At 39.8% G+C, this 26763-nt stretch overlaps 1 protein-coding gene across 2 annotated transcripts in view; it reads right to left on the reverse strand.

Annotated features, from left to right (window-relative positions):
- Nucleotides 1-273: 273 nt before the first annotated feature.
- Nucleotides 274-26763, reverse strand: part of EEFSEC (eukaryotic elongation factor, selenocysteine-tRNA specific) — a 179062-nt gene continuing 152572 nt past the window's right edge. For both annotated transcript variants that reach the window (XM_081939505.1, XM_081939507.1), the window contains exon 7: nucleotides 274-1526. In XM_081939505.1, the coding sequence (XP_081795631.1) occupies nucleotides 1342-1526 (185 nt within the window). In that variant the 3' untranslated portion in view covers nucleotides 274-1341. The remainder of the gene's footprint in view (nucleotides 1527-26763) is intronic.

Below are 26763 nucleotides of genomic sequence, written 5' to 3' on the forward strand. Positions count from 1 at the left end.
ATATTTTATTTATGTATTATATTTATACCTTACTTTTCTATTTGAAACAGTTAAGTTCACATGATAATACCTTATAATATAGTTTTAAGTTTAGGTTAAGTTTTTAAGATTATGTCATCAGAGGAAAGAACACAGGATTGTGACCTTTTGAAAAAAGGTGGAATAAAAGTAGTAAAAAAGATCACATTCCTCCCCCCGCCCCCCGGCCCAACCCTCCCCCCCCTCCCCAGGAAAGAAATCACAATGAATAGCAACCATACAAACATTCCCAAACTGTCTTTATTACTCCTAGGAAATTTTATGCGTTTATTGGCACCACCATGCACAGAGGAAAAAGAAATTGGGAATTTATTTCCTGATAATTATGCTCATTTGCAAAATTTGTTCAACAAATAATGGTTAGAAAGAAAATTTGCTTAAGGTCTGTGACACAAATCTCCATTCATTAAGTAAAATGATTTTTGAAAGAAACATCAACCTTGCTCCACTCCCTAAATATGATTGATTTTGGGTTTCCCCTTCTGATTTTTGGTTTTGCTAGAGAATGAGTGATTTTGTACGAGGAGAGAAAAAGGAGGCTGAAACAGGGACTTAATCAGTTTTATAAATACAGTTTACTATTGTTTCACCAAAATAAAACTAATACTGTTAAAAACTTGTTTAATTTGTTATTTTGGTAATAAAAATGAAGATGTTTTTGTGATGTTGAATAGTATTTATTTTATTCAGGGAAATGAGCAGGGAGATTTTATTCTTTTTCTGGAATGGGGGAAAGAAAAAAAAGGAAAGATTCATTTCATATTTAGATAGGTGTACACACAAAAATTATACGAAAGCCATTATGAACCATGAAACAGCAAAGTTAATGATATGCCATGAAAGTATGTACATCCCTGAAGATGTTTTGAAACTGAAGCCAGTTAAAATGACACTCACAATACAAACCTCACTCAGAAAATTATCCCTGCCCTATAACTAGTGTATTTGTATTCCTGAACATATAAGAATGTAAACAATTTAATCTCAGGTGTATTTGCATTTCACTTGTCATCAAGTTTTCCATTAATTTTGTTTATTGATTCAATTATAATATCTGATTATCAAAAATATGAAAAAGCTTAAATTGTATATATTAATATGGAAACGTTTCTACTACCTGCAAAAAAGGATCATGTATCAGTGCCTATATCACAGCAGGCTGGAACTGGAAGGGCGAGGGAGAGAGAGAGGGAGGGAGGGAGAGGGAAAGGGAGAGAGAGAGGGAGAAGACAATGTACACCATTTATGGAACCTGCCATCAAGTCATTGTGGTGTTCAGTCTTTTAAGACTTCAAACATGGCTCAAGACTGAATCATTTTCTTCTGTGAATCAAAGACATATCTTTTAAAAAGAAGAGTGATATGAACAGGATGGGGAGAGTCCACCTTGCTACTTTCATCCTCTTTTGCTGAATCTCCCTTCCCTGCCTTGGGCTTCTTCTTAGAAATGGCAGTCAGAAATCCCTTTGTTTCTGGCTTCACCCCATCTGAAAAGATAAAAGAAAAGAAAAAAACTATTAGAAAGGAAACATCTCCTGGCAACCATCTCCAAATCTTGTAGACCATAACCTACTACTAGATAAAGTAGAAGAATGTGGGTTAGACAGCATCACCACCAGATGGATTCGTAACTGGCTAACCAACCGCACTCAACGTGTAGTCCTCAATGGAACTGCATCTACATGGAGGGAAGTAAGCAGTGGAGTACCCCAAGGCTCTGTTTTGGGCCCAGTACTCTTCAATATCTTCATCAATGATTTGGACGAGGGGATAGATGGGGAGCTCATCAAATTTGCAGGTGGTAGCTGGCAGGAATAGCCAATGCTCCAGAAGATAGGCTTAAGATACAGAAAGATCTTGACAGCCTTGAACATTGGGCGCTATCTAACAAAATGAATTTCAGTGGTGAAAAAAGTAAGTTCTACATTTAAGGAAGAAAAACAAAATGCACAGGTACATATATGTGGCACCTCACTCAATAGTAGTAACTGTGAGAGGGATCTTGTGGACAATCATTTAAATATGAGCCAGCAGTGTGCAGCAGCTGCCAAAAAAGTCAACACAGTTCTAGGCTGCATAGAATCAAGGTCATGTGGAGTGTTAATACCACTTTATAGTGCCTTGGTAAGGCCATATTTGGAATTCTGCAATCAGTTTTGGTCGCAACGATGTAAAAAAGATGTGGAAACTCTAGAAAGAGTGCAGAAAAGAGCAACAGATATGATTCGGGGACTGGACGCTAAAACATATGAAGAACGGCTGCAGGAACTGGGTATGTCTAGAGGTGACATGATAGCAGTGTTCCAATATCTCAGGGGCTGCCACAAAGAAGAAGGAGTCAAGCTATTCTCCAAAACACCTGAGGGAAAGCCAAGAAGCAATGGATGGAATCTAATCAAGGAGAGAAGCAACTTAGAACTAAGGAGAAATTTATTTTATTTTATTTTATTATTTCTTAGATTTTTAGACCGCTCCCTCTCCCAAAAAGGGACTCGGGCGGTGTACAGTCAATGCAAATAAAATACAGTCATAACAATAAAATACATTTAAAATACATTTAGAGGGGGAGATAGACTGTACAAGAAATAAATACCTAAAAACATCCCAATTAAAACCCCAAACCCAATTAAAATAAATCCCCGGGAGGTAAAACTAAGAAAGTGCCAGGCCAGCTGATTGAAATAGGTGAGTCTTTAACTTTTGACGGAAGGAACGGAGGTCGGTGGTAGTTCGAATGTCAGGGGGGAGGTCGTTCCAGAGGGTTGGGCCCATCACAGAGAAGGACCTACTCCTAGGTGTCGCCCGCTGGCATTGCCTAGCGGACGGCACCAGGAGGAGCCCCTCCCTGTGTGAGCGGATAGGTCGCAGGGACGAGTGTGGTAGGATGCGATCCTGCAGATAACTAGGTCCTGTGCCATTTCCTGACAGTTAGAACAATTAATCAATGGAACAACTTGCCTCCAGAAGTTGTGAATGCCCCAACACTGGATGTTTTTAAGAAGATGCTGGATAACCATTTGTCTGAAGTGGTGTAGGATTTCCTGCCTAAGCAAGGGGTTGGACTAGAAGACCTCCAAGTTGCCTTCCAACTCTGTTATTCTGTTCTGTTCTGTTCTGTATATGAGCTCCATATCCAAATTGTTTGCAGGGTTCCACAGCAAGAACAGCACTGCAGGAAATCCAGCAAAATGGACAAATCTCCTATCTATTACCATTGATCTGCAGGATAAATATATTAACTTCTGAATATGGCATAGGTTATATTTAAGTGGTGACAAGAAGGAGCACTATTTTTTTTAAGTTCAAATGTTTTATTGGAGAATAAAAATTAAAATAACATATATTACTCAAGAACTTTTCTTTTAAATGTCTTCATTTAACTTGTTACATTTGAGATTAATATGTGGGGACCGTGGATAATCTAAATCAAAACAAAAACAGTAACTGCTATTCAGGACTCAGCAATGTTTTGGCCAAGTTGCTAGCAGAGATCTCCTTAAAAGCACATTCAGTCCCACCCAGCTGAATATTCTGCAAATGTAGATATTGGGCAGTAAGCCCATTTCAGCTCAGGTATTTCTAACCTGTGGTGTCACATAACCTTATCTCAAACACTTAATCAGTTTCTCTCCTCTCATATTGAAATACAGAGACAGATTCTTATATCATGGCCCAACAATAAGATTGAGATGTTTATGATTTACTGGAGACAGGTCGTCTACAAGCACAGGCGATCTGTTCCATTGCAGACAAGGTCCATTCACAGTTACAATAATTGTGTTGATTCAGCACCAGCACACATAGATATATTCAAGAAAAGATGTGTCCACCATGAGGTAGGTAAGGCATATTAAAAAGGCCTAAAGAAGAAGGAACAGGACAAGAAATGTAGTTCCTTTTCTTCTTAATATTTCAGTCATTTTTTCCGATATAATCCAACACTTCCTCATAGTTCCTCTAGCCTATGAAATATGATAATGTAAGTCAAACTCCCACCTCTTTCAAGCATGATCTTGCAAAAGGAAAAGCAAATATTATTAGAAAAGCTGAATAGCCAGTCAACATAGTAAGTTTTAAATGTGGGCATTTAAGATATGGTTCTAAGTTAATTTGGAAAAAGACAAAACTAATTTTTAAAATGTAAAATGTGAATACAGCAAGCTTAGTACAGTATAAAGAATTATTGGTCTGGTCACTATAATTGGCTGCTGCTCTGTTTGTGGGTATTATCAGTTTAACTTGTGAAAGAATTTTCAAATCAGCTGTTAAGTAAGATCTAATTTTTTCCCCATTTTTACAAGCTTTTTCAAATTCCAGTATTTCAAGTTTTTTTAAAAAATCATATCAGATTCAATATGTTTACTGATGAAAATGAGATAAACAATTCTATATGTATCATGTTTTTTTTTTCTGTCAAGAGGACAGAATGCTTTATTTCCATACTCAGAAATATGTGTTTAAAAGGGCTGGAGAAAATGTTTCATGCCAACAATGTAATAGACATAGTTTTTATAGATTGTTGTATATTCCAAAGTTGTTGTTCAACATTTGAACAGGGTTCCATAATCTGGCATACTCTTATTTTGGCTATCAAAAAGCCTTCTCCATGTAGTTTAGCAATTCAACTATATATTCGTCTATAATGTTTTAGTAGGTTTCTTTTCGTATTTTTAAAAGAACAAACAGTGGGTATTTTAGCACTTAGTTCAGAGATTTAAATTAGTAGTAAATAATTTAAGATATTAAGATGCAATCTAATGTTTTGTAAGGCTAATTCCTAGTCAAAGATACACTGAACGCTAACTATAGAATCTTGGTAACTCTTATAAATGCCATATTTCTCCCTTTACTTGTTTGTTCAATCTTTTGTCTCTGTTCTAGAAATGATTATTTTTTAAAAAAGCAATGTAAAAAGAAAAAAAAAACCACTCACAGGCTGACTCTGAGGATCACTTCAAAGATTTACAAAACACCAGCAGAGACAGGCCTAAATGCGGGACGGGGTGGGTGGGGTGAGGACGAGGACGAGGGTGTTTCTATTGCTGCTCTACATGCTATCTTTACAAGCTAGTTCCGCCGGATGAACTTTTTCGGCTAGTATGTTCACTTTTATCTTCTTAGTTAATCCAGCCATCTCATTGTTAAATAATGGTTGTGCAGGCCAATACAGCTAAAACATTATTTTCAATTGTAACTAAAAATAATCTCAAATACGTGGCAGCCTGTAGCTGCGCACAATGGATGTGGAATTAAGACTCACATAAAGCAATATACTCTTATTAAAACAATTTATTTACCTAGAACTTTATCAGGAGAGTCATATTTCATGCAAACCGTAGGCAGCTACCTCAATATTAATACATATTAATAACAGTAATAATTTATTAAATGTATATGTTACCTGACTCCAACTTTGAATGGTTTAAATTGTTAAAACATTTATAAACAAGGAACAACACAATCCATTTATTCTGACTATGTCAGTTTTCACCTCTGTATATTAGAGGATGTGTTTGTGGGAGGGGGTGTAACAAATTCATCCACCCATTAATTCATCCATCCATTAATAATTATTAGTATAACTAAATTATAATGTTTGCTGGAAATATGAACAGTTATGTACACTACTGACACTAATCTGATTGTGATGGGGAGAATTAGACTGAATAAATGAATAAATTTCTCTGGTGATGTTTATATACTTTTTGCTTTTCCAGTTATTCAAAGCAGTTTGCAACAAAATCTATTGATCAAATCCTCTCTAAAGTAAACCTGCTCTTTCTTAACAGTAAATTAAAAAAAAAAAAACTAATTGCCCCAGTTTGTACTTCCATTATACTGTATTTATTCTTGTCTACTATGAGTCCTAGCTATTGACTTACACTAGTGAATATTCTTTGTGGGAAGAAGAATCTTTATAGGAAGGAGATGCTCTGCTTTGTAAGGCTGGTCGCAAGGAAGCTCTGTAAGCCTTAAAACAGGACTGGCAGAGTACTTTCTACTCAATTCCAAACAAGCACTTCAGAGCATGCAAAAGCACAAGCATAGCACCTGCCTCCATCTCATTAAAGCAGCAGTGTCTTCTCACAGAACTGTGTGGGAAAAGACAGTGCTGCATTAAAGAACTATGCAGAGGCAGTAACATTCCTGCCTTCTGTACCCGAATATAAGTTTTGGAAACAGAAATTAAAGCACTGACCGTACCCCTGTATTTAAACTTCAAAAAAACAGAAACTTGAATTGTTCCCAGCAGAAACCGTTGCAGCAGCAGCATCAGAACAATTATACAATTATAATCACTCGTTCAGCACTGCTTTTACATGGGAAAGGAGCAGACAGAGCAAAGAGAAAGAAGGAAAAAAAGACAGGGAACCAAGCTTTACAAAAGCATAATCATATTAAACTTTGGAGGAGAAAAAAAGAGAAGAAATAGAAGCTGAAGAGCATTTTGCTTGCAAATTTGTATCGTTTTTAGCAGAGAATTATCTCCAAGGCATTTTGTAGCTGGGAAATAGAATTTTTTTTTAGGGTAGGTAGTTAACCAAGTGGGCTGCCAGCCAAAAGCAGCTCAGGTATTACAGCTAGGTATTTAAATTACTTAATCAAATCCCAAGGCCCTTATTCTGCAAACTGATTAGGTAGTTGCTGGCATCACACCCTGACAAATGGCATGGTGGGTTTTTTTTCCACTCTGGTGCCAGGAGGTCTATGGGCTGAAGAGGCTCTGTGACACAGGCAGCACAAAGAGGGAAAGCACAAGCAGACAGGCTGGGAGCCACAATCTAGGTTTCATCTACCTCGGTGGATTTCTCGTATTACACACAATGCATACTTTACATTTTACAAGACCAAGGAAATGAAGGAAAATATATCTTTCACCAAATAAGACATCAGCCCCTTAATAACTGAAATGACTGATATTTTTAGATGGAGGTCTAGTTTAACTTACTTACATTAAGAGTCTAATCTCTTCTGAACAATGACTGTGTAAGCTTGAATAAATAGTAAGAAATCTGTTCCATTAATTAAGTGCTGCCTGTACTACTCGGATTTGTAACAAATGTTAATAGATTTCTCTCCCTTTTCTCTGTTGGACAATTACTTTATTTTGCCAACTTGCTAATGGATTAAATTGAAAAGGTCCGTGTGTTTAAAAAGAAAGGGATTGTGTGTGAGAAAAAGAAGGCATTAGCTTCAAAGTCACAATAGGCAAGTGGCCCAGTGGCCCACTTTGCTCAAAAATACCTATACTTGTGTGTGTGAGAGTGTGTGTTTGTGTTACTAATGGGTAGCACTCTAGAGCCAAGGGAAGAACAGGAGGTTTAACTAATTCAATTTATGCCATCCATCACCTACATTTCATTTAACAAGTTTATTGTGGTGTTCCCCATTCTAATTAGATATAAAAACAAAAAGAATACACATAAAAGAAGGAAAAATAGCTTTATGGCATCAATTGTTTATACATAGATAGAAATGTAAACATCTGCCACTCCACCTAGGTTCCTAATATCAGCCTACTTGCGCATGGTCTACTCACTTATAATGGTTTCCTCACATTAGCTTTGAACTAATTTGTAAAAACAAATATACTTATAAATTGAAGCAATATTTATGTTTCCTACAAGCCATCATATTTTGCAATGATCCTCCTACTGTTGCATTGCATTCAAAGCAAGTAAACACAATGGCTTTGGGCAGTAAATACCATTTGTAGATTAAACATCTGAAAGTAGAAGAACCTACCTAAGATATCAATTAGTATATATTATTACATATCTATTTCAGTATAAGCTTTACTCATTTCAATGGGAAAAGCAAACCTCCACATAAAAAAAAATCCAATCAGGAGATTAATGTAAGAAAATAGTTAAAGTTGTAACTATAACTTTTTCCCAATACAAGCAAACTAAATTTAGTTCAACAGTTAATTTCTTCTCTGAAAATCAGTTGAAGCTTACATTTTTATAGTGGCAATTCTTCTGTAGCTTGACTATACAGCTGAACATAAAAATATGCAACCAGTAATTTGGTATTCAAATAACACACAACAAAAAATAGGCTTTTATTTCTTCGGGGAACAAGCTGAAGGAAAAGCAGAGGTTGCTTTTAATCATTTTACTCTTCTACCTGCTACTACCTACTGCCAATGAACTCTAAGGTGAGACCGAGCTTCACTGTTTGCAATACCCACACATCTGATGTGGTTGTCTCCCAACGGTCAGCAAACAGTTGAAGCCGACCCCCTATGGGGGGATGTGATTGGTGGTCATTTGTTGAGGCGGAATGGCTTGTTGGCCGATCCACCGCAAAAGGGGCATCTGGAGAAAGACTGGTGGTGACCCCTGTCCTGAAAGGACTGCCTATCTTGGGTCTGATCTGAAGCCTGGGCATGGAGACATTGGAAGGAGGAAGAAGAAGAGGAAGAGTTGGGCTGCAACTCCGTGGCTCGAAAGGACTGCTTACGAAAGGAAGAAGCCCTATGGTCCATCTTATGAAATACGGAAAGCATAACCTTCCACTTATTCTTATTCTCAATAAGGACAGAGTCTAATGCATCTCCAAATAGTTTGCCTCCTTTGAACGGGGTGGATGTGAGCTTCCATTTAGACCTCATGTCCGCGTTCCAATGATGCAGCCATAGAAGTCGGCGGGAAGTGATGTTAGAGGCCATGGCTCTAGAGGCAAACTTTCCTGCATCCACGGAGTTTTCAGCGGCTGCCACTAGCTTATTAACATCCTGATGGAGCCTGGTATTGCCTTGGGAATACGGGTGAGTAGCTGACGCAGCCAGGCAATAGAGGCCCTGCTGAAAAAGGAGGCCCGAATGGCCCACGCCGCTGCATGGTGGGTCTTATGGCAGGCCCTCTCAGTTCCGCCTTCTTACCCTCTAACAGATCTGGAGGAAGGATGGAGTTAGAGGTTAGGGCAGCCACGGGGGCATCGACCTCTGGTAACTTGAGTAAGTCTTCCATACCAGACTCAACTGCATAAAGCCGTTTGTCGTTACCCCCCGGGGTCACCCAGGTCCCTGGCTGCACCCACTGGCGCTGCACAACGTCCTTGAATAACTTGGGCGCAGGCACTAGGTCCTGAGGCTGAATGTCCTCATCAAACAAGCCCCCACTGGGGTCAGCAGGGTCAGTAGACTCCTGAGTGGTGGTAGGAGATGTCTCAAAATGAGTGAGGACCTTATATAGGATAGACTTAAATAGCAAAGGCTTAAACAGCCCAGTAAAGGCGGGTTTATCGGGAACCAACCCTTTGTCCTCTGACAATTCTGGTTCCGCCAAATCTTCCCCCTCTGACATTGACTCTACACTAACAACTGAGGGAGGAGGTGAGGAAGGCCTGGGGGTCTTCGATTTACTCTTGTGCCCTTGGCCTGACTTCTCAGTGCGTTCCTTAAGGCCCTGGGCGATGCCCTGGGATATTGCTGAAGCGATCACCTCCCGCATTTCAGCCGAAAGGGAAAGTCCCTGATCCTCTATTGGGCGGGTCCTCACCCTAGAGGTGGATCTTGAAGGTCTGCAGAGCACAGATGAAGGAGGAGTGGGGGGGTTCCCTATCCTCCTCTACCCCGCAGTCAAACAGGTCCGCCCCCCCTGCCAATAGATGGGGAAGGAGATCTGGACCCCCCACAGGATCGGTCCGAGGAAAAATCCTGAAGGTCTTCCCCGCAGGAAGAAATGGCAGGGGCTGTTTGAGAGGGCCCCTGGGGACTCTGGGGTTCCTCATGATGGACCTGAGCCACGGTGATGGTTTGTCTCTGCGCCCTTTCAAACTGCGTCTCTAAGGCCTTCTGGCGCCTGGCATCTGCCTTATCTTGCCCTGCCATCTCCCTCCTGGCATGTTTGCCATTTCCCCTTATGACCTCCCTTGCCACCCTGCCTCCCCTTCTACCACAGGGTCTATCCATACAGGTGGATGGCCCTTGTTCTAGAGCTTCTATGAAGGAATCCTCTTCCATGTTGCCCGAAGGACCGATAGCCGAAACTGTGGACAAAGCAGGGCGTTGATGGGAAGATGGAATACAGGCAGAGGCCCACATGTGTGTTCAAGATCACTTAGGCAGCGTGGGAGGGCTAGAAGAGAGGCTCCCGTTGCAAAGCCCGCAGGTGAAATCACAACTGCTAGGGGAATACCACCCTGGACGATGGCAGCTGCCAATGCCTCCGAACACCAACGCACTTGCCAAGACCTGCCGCAGGAATGAGGAATGGCTCCGCTCGTCCTGATGCTCCAGCAGCAATGCACAGCAATCGGCAGTTTCGGCAGGAAAATTTGCCACCACCGCTTTCCAAGAGGGCCACACCCAGTGAGGAACACGCTGTGCAGCTTCAGCAAGGCAATCGGCTGCTGTTGACTCGCAGGACTCTCTGCGCAACTGTTGAGCCGATCGATGAGCCTCCCTAGCACCGGACAGGCCACCGAAGCCTCGGACAGCCCCGCCGGTGAAGAGTATCAGGGCGGCAATGCTGTGACAGCAGAGATCGAAGGGAGATGCCCGAGAGGCTAAGAAGCACGCCGCTCCCTCCGGAGCGCAACCAGCTGCTCGGGGCAAAGCAAGAAGAAGAAATTAAACAGGGAAACTAGCTAACTGAAAGGAAAGACAAAACAAAAAATTTGCTAATCTAAGGGAAATTGTTAAATTAATTCAGCTAAGCTGTAACACGTCCGATGGGCTTTGAACTGAATTGAAAAACTGAGGATGGAAGGAGCCAGAGGGTGTGGCCAAAGATTTTCAATCCAGTCCTTGGGCAGTGGGACAGAATTTAACCCTTGCTTGGACACTCCAAGCAGTGCACCGGAGAAAGCTTTTATCTGTAACATGGGGAAGGCAACCTTTTGGCAATCAGGGACCGTGCTATGTTATCTTGTTCAGCTTCTGGAGATCATTGATAGCATCAGAAAAGGCTGTTACTGAATTTTTCTGGGTTTTTCCTCCTTACTGTCACAGAGAGGAAGAATTGGAGAATTGAGTTTTACAAGCACATTCCCAATTGCTTAAATAGGATGCAAAGCTGCATTTTAAAAAGTAGCTTGTAAGGTTTGTGACTTGCCTGATGACTCATTATAATTTGGGACTCTTACAAAACCCATGATGGCAAGCTGCAAAACATGGCTGATGACTTATATCCATCACCCTAGCCTAGTCATCCAACTGAAGAGCAACTGGGCTGCACATGCTTCAAAACTGATTCGAAAGAGGTGTTTTGCAAGGCCTGCAAGTGGGAGCAGTGCTGTAGATACCGGTTTCCTGTAGAGTCCTTGAGAAAAGAGTGGGATGAGGATGAACATATACAACTGAATTCTAAAAAAAATTGTTAGAAAAACAGGCCTGTACATTGGCCATATCATGCATCGGAGAATTAAAAAAAACACTATTTTTAAATATGATAATTTAGATTCAATGGTACTCATTTAAGAAAGGGTTTTTCATATCGAATGACACCAAGCCAATGTGCAAGTAGAGAATTCCATGAACTTTGTTGCATTCATATACCCCACTTATAGAAACAACCAAACAATAGGTAGAACTGTAGAAAACCAACAAAAGAACCAAGTTATAAATTGCAAAATGCAAATGGTGGACAGATGTATGAACCAAAAGAGGAAACAGAGATAAAACTATTAGTACAGATGGGAATGCTATTTTTTTAACCATTTATCTTGAAAAGTTGCATGTGTAAATACAGGGTTTTTTTTGTACAGAGCACTTATGTTCAGTCTTGATGATTTGTTGAAAAACCACAGAATCTATTGAAAGATGATCTCGTCCATTTCCTTCTTTCTTGTTTAACATACGGCATTATCAAATGTCACCTAGGCTTTTCTTGCAAACCTCTAGTTTCTTTATGATCTATTTATATTCAGCTTATTAAACTGGTGTTTGCATGATCTACAGATGCTAGTTTGCCATAGCAAAACAACACTGAATACATGGACTGCAGGACAGATGTGCAAAATGGTTTCAAGCTTGAAATGGCTGTTTCATATGTTCCATGACTGAAAATGGAATAGACCATGCTTTATTCCATTATGTTTCATTCCATTTTCAAAATAGCCATTTCAGGCACTTCAAAATCCAAGCATTTTGACATTTAAATGCACATTTTTCTTCACTAATGCTACTCTCTCAAATGAGATCTGCTTGCTTATTTGAAAATTTTATTTTTTCCAGTTAGGTGATATGTATGTATCACTACTCCCATTGCATACTAGTTATGCAAATATTTTTTCCTTTGCTTTTAAGCTTTTCTGCTGCTTCTCCGCACCAATTTAGGACTAATTGCATCTATCCTAATCTCCTATTTAAAGCCCTCTTCAAGAATAAACTAGGCTGTGGCTAAATCTAGGCTAGACTACCCCGTTTCCCTGAAAATAAGACCTCCCTGGATAATAAGCCCAATTGCGCTTTTGACTGCATGTGCTAAAATAAGCCCTTCCCCAAAAATAAGCCTTCCCCCAAAATATTGCAACACAGCACCGGCCATAAGGTGACCACGCTCACTGCCTCCTGCACCTCAAAAATAATAAGACCTCCCTGAAAATAAGGCCAAGAATGTATTTCAGGGTCAAAAGAAAATAAGACCTTGTCTTATTTTTGGGGAAACACTGTTTGACTAGGAAAGGTAGTGAAAAGTAAGGTAAAGGTCTACTGGTTAATAATGGAAGGGTAACTTCTTTTTTTCCCAAAAATTTTATTGGTTTTTATACATTTATGGGGAAAGGTAAGGGGATATATAAAATTTTTTGGCAGCTCCCACACTAGTGATAGAAATCCATCCAAAACTCTCAATTTTTACAATCTTAAAAACAAAATATAAAAGATAAGCAGAAAACAAAGTCTTATTCTATATTGTCAACCATGTGTTCATTCATTTTCCTTTGTCACTTTCTAGAATATCACCAATTACTGTTATTTCAAATACTTTTATTTTTGTGACCTGAGCCTTTTCGATATTGCTCCTTCCTCCCTGTCCCCAGAGGGGTCTTTTCCACTACCTTCGCTGTGTTCGTCCTCTAGGAGGGGGAGATGCTTCTTGATGAAGGCTTCCGCCTCCTGCACTGTATTAATTCTAATCCTGTTTCCCTCCCAGAAGATCAACATTCCCTTTGGCAATAACCATCTAAACCAAATTCCTTTATTGTATAATTTCTTTGATAAGGAGGAATACTTCCTCCTCCTCTCTCTTATCTTTTTTGGAATCTGCTTAAGGATGGTAATTTCTTCATCTTTATATTTCAATGGTTTCTCCCTTTGGGTCCCAAGCACCTCATCCCTTGTGGTCCTCCTGAGGAATTTAACATGCACCTCCCCTGGAACCAGTGGTGGGTTTCAAATTTTTTTGGAACCTACTCTGTGGGTGTGGCCTCCTTTGTGGGAGTGGCTTGCCGGCCATGTGACCTGGTGGGAGTGGCTTGGCAGTCATGTGACCAGGTGGGCATGGCTAACTTGGAAAATGTGGTGAAACTCACTTAACGATGCTCTTGCTTAGCAACCAAAATTTTGGGCTCAATTGTGGTCATAAGTTCTTTTTCTTTCTTTCTTTCATCTCTCTCTCCCACTTTCTTTTTTTCTTTTTCTTTTTCTCTCTCTCTCTGGCTCTTTGTCTCTCTCTCCCTCCCTCCCTCTCTGTCTCCCTCTGTCATTTTCTCTGGGTGTCTATCTGTCTCTCTCTCTCTCTGTATCTCTGTCTCTCTCTCCTCCTTCCCCCATCTCTGTCACTCTGTGTGTGTGTGTCTGTCTGTCTCTCACTCACTCACTCTGTGTGTGTGTGTCTGTCTGTCTCTCCCTCTGTCTCTCTCCCCTCCCTTCCTCTCTCTCTGTCACTCTGTGTATGTGGGTGTGTCTGTCTCTCACTCATTCACTTAATCACTCACTCTGTGTGTGTCTCTCTGTCTGTCTATCTTTCTCTCCCTCCCTCCCCCTCTCTGTCTCTCTCTCTCTCTCTCTCTCTGTGTGTGTGTGTCTGTCAGTCTCTTTCTGATTCCCTCCCTCACTCCCTCTCTCTGTTCCTCTCTCTGTCTGTCTGTCTGTCTCACTCACACACACACACTGTGGTCACCTTGTTGAGTGTTCCAATCACATTTGAAACACTCAACAACTGGCTTGCATTTATGGTATTTTGCAGCATTCTGCAGTCATAGGACCAAAATATATGGTTAAAAGCATATATTTTGGTCCTATGACTGCAGAATGCTGCAAAATACCATAAATGCAGGCCAGTTGTTGAGTGTTTCAAATGTGATTGGAACACTCAACAAGGTGACCACAGTGTGTGTGTGTGTGTGTGAGTGAGACAGACAGACAGACAGACAGACAGAGAGAGGAACAGAGAGAGGGAGTGAGAGAGGGAATCAGAGAGAGACTGACAGAGTCTGACAGAATCAGAGAGGTACTTTTAACTACCTGGCAGCGGCGTTTTTCCTTGGGGGGCTCCTCAGAACATCCCAAGACTTCGGAGGGAAGCCTCCAGCCTGGAGCAGGAGCAAAGCCCCTTTTCCAACTGGCCTTTCCTCGCTTGGAGGGCTTTGGAGGGAAGCTTCTGCATAAGCCCGGGCGAGTGACAACAAGTTCCCACCGTTACGAAGTCTCGGAGGCTGTAATTTTCTGAGCTGTGCGCGTGTGCCTGTTTTCCACGGCGTGGAGCAGCAGCGAGGTTTGTGTGGCTGGCAATCACTCCAAATGCCATCCGGGAAGATGAGGAATGCAAGGGGGGACCGTTGACGGCCTCCGCAATCATCGCTCGCCTCGCAGAGCCTCGCTGCTGCTCCACGCTGTGGAAAACAGGCGCGCGCGCACAGCTCAGAAAATTACAGCCTCCGAGACTTCATAACGGCGGGAACTTGTTGTCACTTGCCCGGGCTTTTGCAGACGCTTCCCTCCGAAGCGTTCTGAGGGAGGAAGGGCCAGTTGGGAAAGGGGCTTTGCTCCTGCTCCGGGCTGTAATTGCGCCTATGTTTTCCACGGCGTGGAGCAGCGGCAAGGCTCTGCGCGGCCAGCGATGATTCCGGAGGCCATCAGTGGGGGGCAGGGTCCCCCCTCATGTTCCTCATCTTCCCGGATGGCCCCCGGAATCATCGCTGGCCGCGCAGAGCCTTGCCACTGCTCCACGCCGTGGAAAACATAGGCGCAATTACAGCCCGGAGCAGGAGCAAAGCCCCTTTCCCAACTGGCCCTTCCTCCCTCAGAACGCTTCGGAGGGAAGCGTCTGCAAAAGCCCGGGCAAGTGACAACAAGTTCCTGCCGTTACGAAGTCTCGGAGGCTGTAATTTTCTGAGCTGTGCGCGCGCGCCTGTTTTCCACGGCGTGGAGCAGCAGCGAGGCTCTGCGAGGCGAGCGATGATTGCGGAGGCCGTCAACGGTCCCCCCTCGCGTTCCTCGTCTTCCCGGATGGCATCCTGAGTCATTGCCGGCCACGCAGAATCTCGCCGCTGCTCCACGCCGTGGAAAACAGGCGCGCGCGCACAGCTCAGAAAATTACAGCCTCCGAGACTTCGTAACGGTGGGAACTTGTTGTCACTCACCCGGGCTTCTGCAGAAGCTTCCCTCCGAAGCCTTCCGAGGGAGGAAGGGCCAGTTGGGAAAGGGGCTTTGCTCCTGCTCCGGGCTGTAATTGCGCCTATGTTTTCCACGGAGTGGGGCCGCGGCCAGAAGACAAGGAACATGAGGTAGCGCAGCAGTGGCGGCGGGGAGTCAGCCACGATGCAAAAAACACCAAGGGGGCGGGGCAGGAAATTACTTCCGGGTTCATTCTTCAACCGGATCGCGCGATCCGGTGCGATCCGGGAGAAACCCACCACTGCTTGGAACATTATGACTTCTAGCATATGCTGAATTTATCCTATAGACTAGATCCATATCCCACCACAGCTGTTTTTTATTTCTCTTGATATAATCTGCTAAGATTGTACTCATAATATCCTTAAGGTAATAATACGTGGAAGGGTAACTTCTGTAGAAAGTTAAATTGTAGAAATATTTCTATTTGTCCTGCAAAAGCAGTGAGGGGTAACCCGGCAATGCGGTAAAATGAAGCTGAGTCAGAGCCCACTGCTCAGAAAGCAGGACTCCTCTACGTAAAGAGAAGTGATGGGGCTCCTTTTCATTTAGTCAGCCTATTCCTCTCTAGGACCTAAGAGTAACAGAAAAGTGTTGATCTCTTTTGAATCCGAGTCCAATGGATAGTAGACCAGAACAATCAGTAGATAACCCATCACTATTAAAACTGACATGTTGTGGACCTAAGACCAGCATACTATTGGAACACTACACACTGTACTTTAAAGAGCCATGTTATTTGCCAACGACTACTATAATATATTTGACATGGATAGCCTGGAGAGCACCTACCTATAAAGTCGCCAAGAGTTTGACAGCTGAACAGTTAAAACTAACTAATTATAATATATAAGTAGTAAGGAAAGAACAGTAGAAATATTTCAGTAGCAAGGTGCATGTTGTCAAGTGGAATAAATTGAACCAGGCTGACAATCAGCTGCCTTGTGAACTCTTTTAGGATGTTCTCATTCATCAGAACTCCACCTCCCTACAGTTCAAATACCTCCTTGAAAGCAAATAGCCATCTTGAGACAAGAATTCATGACCAAAGCAATTATTCTACCTGACCCATTTTTGACATGAGAAACTTCTTCAATTGCATAGTCAACTGCACTGAGTCAGGTTCTGCCCTTGGTTCCTCTTTTACAGGAAAATTTTAACTTTTACAAGAATAATATTGATATATGTACACTAGCTGCAAAAAAAAGCTACTTACTATGGTAAAGACTATATTGGTTAAATTGAGGTGCATCAGCTCTGTGCACTGCTATTCATTCTATTAATTGTAGTAACAGGGACAAGTGTACCCTGGTCTCTGTAAAAGGGTCCGCCACATATAGGTCTTAGGTCTTTATCACAATATGACAATCTACCACACAGCATTTTCTTTACCTTAGCTACTTACAACCACTATGCATAAAAACTTTGCTGAAATGAGGCCGCTGCTCTTTCTAGCTTAGGCCTGCTCAACAGTGTAAAAAAAAAATCTAAAGCCCACTCATAATTCACTGCCAGTCTCCACATGTGCGTTATCTGACTCATTTCTGGAATACAGACTTGTAATACTTAAAGTACTAGAGGTCCATGAAGACTGTCACTATCTGTTGCTATTGTAACTGGGATGCCCAATTAACTTCTTTTGTATGCCTTGGCTGGAAGAACTCTGTCAAAAGCAGCTTCTTGCTTCCCATCTCCATTTACACATGACAGGAAACAAACTAAAGAGCATAAAACTCATTAATAAGTAATGATTATATGAGGTAATTGTATTGCATTTCAAATGGGAAAATGGACTTTCATTTTTCTCTCTCTCTCTCTACCTAGGAACAGTAAAACTGATCAGTCCCATCACCCCCAAGGAAAATGTTAGACAATATCTCTTCATTTATTTATTTATAATAGAGCATTCACCGCAATTTCCCATAAGATATAAGATTTCCAGTCATAAATGACTACACTAAGCCTAGAAAAATGAAACTATTACTACCGTTAAGTAGGAATATTCATTCTATTCCTGAAGAAATAGAGCAAATGTTAAAAAACCAGAAAAAACTTTCATTCGGGATATCTTCATTCAAAAATACCTATAATTTAGCATAACTGTAACTCAGGGTATAGTTATTGATATGTTACAGTACTCCAAATTTCATCATCCTGAATGACCAATGACTGTCATGTCCAATCATATTAGGAAGGCTACAGAATCCACATCCTTCTCTTAAGGATTCAGAATCATCCACCAGTTTTAGAATCCAACTATTATAACATTAGATACTAATCTCATTTATATGTTGGAAAAATTCTGAAGGACTTAAAATTCTAATGAATATTCTATTATGATTCAGATACTGATTCTGTTCAGGTATCAAATTTCATAATTTCAATAATTCAAAGACAGATTGTTGATCTCCATCCAACAATGAATGACTGTGAACTATATATTGGTATATATTACAACACAGTTATCTAACCCAAAGGTTTAGAACTGAAAGAGTTTTTTTCTCAATTCACTGTCAGCATTTAATCTGAGCTTTTCCCAAGCAGTGGAGAAAAATTTTCCCCATTTGCCTTTTCGTTAAGAAAAAAATGGGAACTATCATTCCCAGCCTGAGAAATTCAGTATCTAAACTCAGTATCTAAATTTAGTGTAGTGAGTATACAATTTAGTTTCTGGATCTTTGATATATTTTTACCTCAGATTCAAGTCATGTTTTTAAAAATAAATCATAATATTTGGATATTGCAAATATCAACTTCTTTCTGTATTTTGATGAAAAACATTTGCACATGTTTAAAATAAACTTGAGATTGCTTCAAGATTGATTTTGGGATGTACATATATTAGGAGTACTAAAACATTGCTGCAATATTAAGATTCTTAAAAGAATAGCTTAAATTCTGAAGGTTGCCTTTATGCGAGTGACAATAAGAAAAGAAAAGGAGGGCTCTTTCTATAATACCTCACTCTGTGGAAGTTGTAGGAGCATTAATAGTATTTATGTACTTCTTACTAAGTGTGATACAGATAAAGAATAAAACAATTGAAACATAATATATTAAGAAATATAATGCTGATAGGTGCTAATGCCACAACTTGAGGATTTTGTTGTTGTTGTTATTCCAGAACAAAAAAGCACTTTAATACTCAACAACATCAACATAATGTTACTATTACTGTGTGGATATTAATTCATCTTAGCCATAATGGATATGCAAAACAATGTTTCAACTTATTTTTAATTGTAGTAATGGCTGGTAACATATATCTGAAAAGACATCTCTGAAATTCTTCCACAAATTTAAAAAGCAGACAGAACTTACAGATACTGTAAGTCCTGTGCAATGATCAGCTTGCTCCACTCCAGCAGAAGACAATGAGAGTTTTTCCTCCATTATGTGTGGGTTGTCTGTGTGTATCTGTGTGTCCATATGTGACAATGAGGCATCTGCATGTATAGGGCAAGAGGCCATATTCCCAAAAAGCAGAACTAGGAAAAAAATCATATTAGTCTTATAGAGTTCATAGCTACTAATTAAAATTATAGTCTATAAGAGTCCCACTTGAACATTTAACAAAATGAAATACAATGTAGAGAAAAGTAAAGTCTTACAGTTAGGCAAAAAAAACCCTCAAAAATACACATATAGATTAGGTGAAACCTGGCTAAATAGCAGTAACTGTGAGAGGGAACTTGGAGTCTTAGTGGACAATCAATTAATTATGAGCCAGCAGTGTGTGGCGGCAGCCAAAAGAGCCAATGCAATCCTAAATTGCATTAATAGAAGGATTCAATCAAGATCACGTGAGGTACTAACACCACTCTATAAAGCCTTGGTAAGATCACACCTACAATACTGCATCCAGTTGGGTCACCACACTATAAAAAGATGTTGAGACTCTAGAAAGAGTGCAGGGAAGAGCAACAAAGATAATTAGGGGACTGGAACCTAAACAATATAAAGAATGGTTGCAGGAACTGGACATGGATTGTCTAGTGAAGAGAAGATCAAGGGTGACATGATAGCAGTGTCCCAATATTTGAGGGACAGTCTTAGAGAGGAGGGGGTTACCTATTTTCCAAAGCACCTGAAGGCTAGACAAGGAATAATGGATGGGAACTGATCCAGGAGAGTTTCAACCTAGAAATAAGGAGAAATTTTCTGACAGTGAGATCAACCAATGGAACTGCTTGCCTTCAGAAGTTGTGGATGCTTCATGACTTGAAACTTCCAAGAAGAGACTTGACAGCTACCTGTCAGAAAGGATGTAATTTCTCCTGCTTGAGCACGGAGTTGGACTAGATGACCTACAAAGTCCCTTCCAACTCTATTATTCTATTCTATTCTGAAATGTCTCTTCAACATTTCAGAAAAACAAGTTTATTCTAAAACAGTATATATTTGACACGGTATGGTGATAGATGTAGGATTAGTTTTTGAAATTAAGCATGCCGTCCCGAGAAACTCTTCTGAAATTTTCATTCCAAAATCTCAACAATCAAAGGCAATATTGTACTCATGTTTTAAAAAGTATCTTATTGGATCTTTGAGAACCGGTGCAGAGGTTGATCTTGGTTTTGTCTTTAAAAATACAGAAAATTATCTGACCATTTATTTTTATACCCCAAACAAACCTTACATGTTTTTCTGGTTTGTATGTGTGCATATTTGTGAGTGTGAAGTTGGAGTTCCTTTTTTTAATTTCAGCCAGTTGACCTGAATAGGTACACATAACTTTCATTCCAATCCCATTAAAACACAAAAGGAAGAATTGTATCCTGAATGAATGGCTACCAAATTTCATTCCAGTATCTCGATGTTCGACAGAGTTATCAGATGACAAGCTGACAAATGCAAAGCGAAATAGACAGTAGTTAAACCAAGAGCCTTATTCCTTTGTCAAATATGACTAAGTCAATAGTAAATTAGAGGAGCTTAGGGGCAAAGCAAAAAAGATATTAAAACAATGTTTGCTTGAAAATTTATGAAAACAAAATGTGAAACAGCACCATAAGACATGTGTTTAAAAACCACAAAGGAAAGTGTGAAAGATTTTCCTCTGCTTAGAAGGAATATGAGAGAAAGCTATTTCTATTTTTGTCTGCATCAGGTTATATGAGCTGAATGGGATTTTATTGTTGTTGTAGGAGAGGAAAGAACAAGGACTTGTTTTAAAATGTCTTTGCAGTAAAAGTAGATGTAGCTATTGTTATTAATTTATAACAGACAGTCTCTTAGAAAAAACATTTTCAGTAATTAAAATTACACTTCGCATACTATATGCCCAACTCAATATAAGTCCCGATGCCTTGCTAAGCAGAAAATTAAAGAAAAATATGTTATATATTCTACACATCTTATGTAATGTTCCATACAGGTCTACTTTAATCTTATGGCTAGTGTAGAATCTACTCTTAAGTTTCTGGCTACCAAGGGATGACAGAACCTGTTTGAGAGCAAGAACAAAAGAACAGGTAGATTCAGGCTTAAGCTGTCTGGTGTATCCTCACATCAAGAAGGGATATAACTCTTTCACAAACCCTGCCAATTTTAAACAATAGTATTTTCTGGTAGTCCTGAAATGCACATTTATACCTTGGCTTTCAGTGCTAGCAAACCAGAAAGAATGCAAGAAAACAAAACTGTTTCCCAAAGTCCTGTTTGCTGGTGCCGTAATTAATGTAATCAAACAATTCCACAAATTGCTTCCAATTGCTGGCGTCACTTTCATGTGCAGAGACAGACGCTCAAAAAAAAGGGACTTCTTTCCCTAAACCTTTTCAGTGAGAACAAATCTTTGCTAAACAGTTTAGGGTAATTTGCACTGTAACAGGTCCCCAGGCACTCTTGACACAATTTCAATTGCCATCTAATGTTTCTGTGTAATTGAAAGGCAGCAACTAGTACTTAAATCATTACAACACTAAATAGTTCAGAAGGGTCAGTTCAGAAGTTCTCACAACCAAAATAGAAAATTTGGGGGAAAGTAATTTTAAAGGAGTTTAACAGCCGATAATGTAATATCCTTCTTTTCAATTAAATCCTCTACTTTCATCTACTGCACATAACAGAGTTTAAGTTTCAAAGCTAAAGGAGCCTGAAGACTATAAACATGTAAAAGTTTACTAATACACTGTTTCTGCTTGGTTCAAAGAATGCAAAGCAGCAGTGGGCAAAAAGATGCTTTCTTCCTGATACCGTAAATTTCCTCATAGAGAGAAATGTATTTGAATAAGAGTTGCTGTTAGCAACTCTTATTCAAATACAGAACTATCCTGTACCCTACTTCTGGATTATACGAAGGGTGTATAATGGGACTAAAGTAAAAAAGATATAAGGCATATATACTTATGGAATCAATGGCACATCCGCCACCACCTCAGACTAATATTAGAGAAGCATGGGCAGAGACACAGTGTACAGCCAAGTAGCCTTGGGGCATTGTAGCTTAGTAACTCTGGTATCCATTCATCTTTCACAGCCATCAAATGCTATTTTCATTCTTTCAAGTATCATAATGCTTTGACAACTGTTACTAATAGTATATCATTTCCAGCAAAAGTCGTTATTCCAACATTGCTATCCTCACCTACTTAGCAACTGTATCTATAGCATATACTGTAGATAGACATTTTGGTAATCCTTCAGATTAAAAAGCTAAGGCTGGGCACACTTTGAAAATAATTCAGAACTGCTTTGGACCTCACACAAGCAGGAGGCACCGCTCTTTCTTTCATTAAAACCACCCACCATTTTGCAAGTTTCTATGCAAGCCTGAAAAAACGATGTAGAGTGCACTCAGTTAATACATCTCATAAAGCAACTGCTTCTTTTTCAGTCTCATGTGAGAGTCTCACTTTATGGTTTCCCTAAACATGATAAGCACTGATAGCCATAAATGTGCCTATAACCTTCAGTGAGTTTGTGTGTGTAAGTACTCCTGGATGGTGAGTGCCAAGAATAAAATGTTAGCTTACAATTCATTCACCACTACATCAATCCAACAATACAGTGTCTCCTGCAAAGCCCTGACCAACCAGGAGGAAAGGATTTAAAACACAACTAGCAAAGCTCAAAGATCCGAAGACCCTGTCAAGACCAACGGGCTCAATGACTGCGCAGATAACCTAGCACAACAGGGTCTGTCAGTTCCATTGGAACTGTAGAAGCAAAATCCAAATTCCAAGTGCCTAAAGTAACCTTTTCGGACCTCTTCTTTAACAGTTCCTCTGACCCCCCTTTACCCAGAAAGTTACCTTTAAAAGTGCCAACTATCTGCAGATGTGATAAATACCGTATGCTTTGGAGTATGACGCACCTTTTTCCTTCAAAAAAGAGGCTGAAAATCTGGGTGCGTCTTAAACACTGAATACAGCATTTTTTGACTCCCGAAACCCTGTCCTCTTCACCAAAATGGCTGTGCATAGCCTTTAGGAGGCTTCCAGAGTGCTCCTGGGGGCTAGGGAGGGCAGAAATTAGCAAAAAAAGGGGCATTTTCTGCTTAATTTTGCCCCCCCACCCTCCAGGAGCACCTTATAAGCCGCCTAAAGGCTAAGCGTGACCTTTTTGTTGACAAAAAATAGGGTCGTTTTCATTAAAAACTGGCCGTTTTTGGGAGGTCTGCAGAGTGCAAAACCTTTTTTTTTTAATTTGCCTCTTCAAAATCTTGGTGCGTCTTATACTCCAGTGCGTCTTATACTCTGAAAAATACGGTAATTGTGTGTTGCCATTCTTATTCCCACAAATAATCCTTCATAAAGAGTCTTACTTTTATTAAATTCTAGTATTCTCTGAGAGAAAGGACTGTGACTGATCTCCAACTGCCCGATAAGATGACAAGAGCAAAGATTGCCTGATGTTGAATATGATGACAATGACAGTTTGTATGGCTGCTCATCTCACCTAAGTGATTCTGGTTGGGTTCACAAGTAAAGAATAAAGAAGAAGAGTCAGAATGGTCATCATTTACTTTTGAAAGAAGAGACATAGACTGCCTTGAGTAGATGGAATGATATGTGGAGATCTAACATCAGAGTGTGACAGGTTTACTTTCTGAACTAGAGGTGAATTAGGCTTTTGCAAAGGTGACCATTGACACAGAGAAATGTATCTGTGTAGACCTTTATCCTTTTAATATATAAAGTAATGCTATTTTCTGTAGATATTTACAACAGATATATGCAATACTGTGTTTACCTGGTGTTTGGTTATCTACCAAGTCCAATAAGAGAGGTAGGTTGGGTCCCATTTGCTAAGGAGTTCTTTCTGATGGACCTAGGAGATTTATTTCTTTTGTGGCATCCACTCTTTGAATATCATCCACCTGAGATGAGGTTACCCCAAACCTTTATGGCCTTCTAAAAATCCCCCTTAAAAGTGTTCTTTTTAACAGATCTGAGGATCTCCTGGCAACAAGAAGCCCGCATGATAGTTGCATCACATATAACATTCTCTCTTGTATCTTTTTTAAAAATGTTTTAAAGCAGTTCTGTAGAATGTTTTAACTCTGTTTTATTGTATGCCACTCAGAATCACTTTGTATGAGGTGGGATGCTATATAAAATCCATTCGCTCATTCATTCATTTATAAACAAACAAACAAACAAATGGACTGAATTTTACTGCAGGGTGCTCAGCGTGGATTGACCTCCTCCTCCTGGAACTGTTCTGGCAAATACTTTACTGCTTCTCTGCTCAGGAACTTCTGCCCAGTCTTTCCTCAGAGTCCAGAGCTTCTCCTCTGACAATTGATCCTCTTCTTCCCCTCTGGAGTCTTGAATGAAGCTGCCAACCAGTTTTGTCCTTCTTGCTCTTGGGCCCAGAATGAGGGTGTCATCCCCCTCGGATTCTAATCCTTATCACCTATATACCAGTCTTGACCAACAGAACTGCTGTTTAAAAATCTCACGGTCACAGTCCTAGCTAACAACCAGGTTATCTCATCAGCAGTTGTGACAGCACAGCTGCTTTTCAAGCCCAAAAGTCAGCTTCTTTTCCCTTTTTCCTTACTGCAATGGTTGGATCATGCCACCAGAACAGCAGCTATGCCAAGCCATTAAAATTGATACGCTACACCTAGAAAGACTTTGAATTTGCTGGAGTAAATTCAAAGTCTTTCTAGGTGTAATATTGGTAAGGAAACCATGAGAGGAACAATTTCTAAGATAAAATTGAAAATGGCACAAGCACTAATTGTTCAAGATGTGATTCCTAGTCCAAGAACTAGGATGCTGTAATGTATCACTGTATTTACATGTGTGGAGCAAAACAGTGTAGCTTTTATAATCAACAAATGGAATGCAGAGATTTTCCCGATGTCATCCAAGCGTTTTGGTAATGTATCCAATATGTTGATAATGACTAAGGCCACCACTGCTGGTCTCATTATTATTGTTGTTGTTGGTGGTGGTGGTGGTGGTGGTGGTGATGGTGGTCACATTATCTGCCAAATGTTTAAACTTGGTTTAGCCTTTTTATTCACCTAGCAAGTCTTTTCCAAGGGTCTAGCATAAGTAGATCTTGACGTTTGATGATGTTAAAGATACTGTTGCAGGATGTTAGCTGTTGCCTTTTGCAGTTGACTGATGGTGATTTTGTCAATGCCAATGGTATACAAGTTATGATTATGATTATTTCTAGGCATTTCATTAGAAAGGAAGAGATACTGGATAGAAGACTTTCATGTTATGAAAATTATGTGTAAACAAATGTGTAATTTGCTTTAAAAAGATAAGGCGATTAAATTTTTATCAGACTTGTACTCTGCCGTCACCACAACAAAGGGAATTAGGGAGAGAAAAGAAAGGGCTTTTCATTTGAATTGTGCTCTTAGCAGAGGTTCTCTACCACATAGCTGTAAAGCCACTCAATGTTCTCCGAACAGGCCCTTTGATTACATTTTATTCAACATGTTTTTATTTGGAGCATCCAGAGAAGAGAAAAAAAAGAGTGCTCTACATTTTGATGTCTTAATGTTCCTTAATACCTTCTTTAATTTATATTAAGCTTCTTAACTACAGTAAGGAATTCTTAAAAAACAATAAAGACCTAGTGTAGAAATCTTTCACACTATGAAAATTGAAATTATAATATATTCATGGCTTTTGTCATTAAAAAATCCCTTACTTTAAATAAAGACTGAAAGAAAAAAATAAAGTAATCCTAAAGAGTCTTGGAAATGCCTTGTTCCATATAAGTACACAAAAATTTAAACATCACTTCAGCGAAAGTATTGGGAAAGGACAATGTTTATGTAATAACACATTAAATACTGCAAAATTTTATTCTTCAAAATTCTATAAATTCCTTCCTTCCTTATATCTTTCTAGTAAGGCAATTTAGCAGCTGAAGTACGGTAGCTTCTTCACTTGTTGAAGTAATCTCACAAAATAGTTTTGCTTTCTGTGCTTCTATTCCTATTTCATGTTTTTATAACATAATGGCCTATTTATAGCTTATGGAGCATGCCATCCCAAGAATGTGCATATTGATGCTGGAATACTTAGCAACATATTCAATTCTTTATTTCAATTTCAGCTATTGTAATGTGATTAAGATTTTTGAAGTCATTTTTTCCAAAATAAGTAGCCATGCACAACTATGTTCAGACAAAAAGCAACCGAAATCATATGCAACACAGGTAATGAAGCCTTTACCTTTCTACTGCATTTTGTCTACATGTTGGGATTATCTAATTGTCTGCAAATTGTTTACTACAGGTATATTGTAATAGCAAAAATATTTATGGGTAATGTCTTCCTTGATTTGAGCAAAACTCCTGATGATAGCATGGACGCAAACATACTGTTTTCTAGGTCACAACATGGAAATGGTTTGGCAGGCCTTCTTTAGTGTTTGTGTGTGTGATAATTGAATCTAGCTGCAACCCCGGGATCTCTGACGTATCTTCCGTCCAATAACCAGATATGATATTGTCTCATCTTTCTTTCAGCCAATTTAGTTAGGTGCTGCTACCTGCTATGAAAGAGCACGTATTTTTTTTCACAAAAGTAAGTTCTGTATTTAACAAATTAAACAAGGGCTTATATTATGATAGGAATAATGTATGCACCTTTCTTCCATCATTTATTGAATACACTAAACGTATTGTTGGGAAATATATTTTAGTTATAATTATCAGTTTTAAAAGTGCTCAC

The sequence above is a fragment of the Natrix helvetica genome, assembly GCF_964273705.1.
Source record: "Natrix helvetica genome assembly, chromosome: 1".
Taxonomy (NCBI): domain Eukaryota; kingdom Metazoa; phylum Chordata; class Lepidosauria; order Squamata; family Natricidae; genus Natrix; species Natrix helvetica.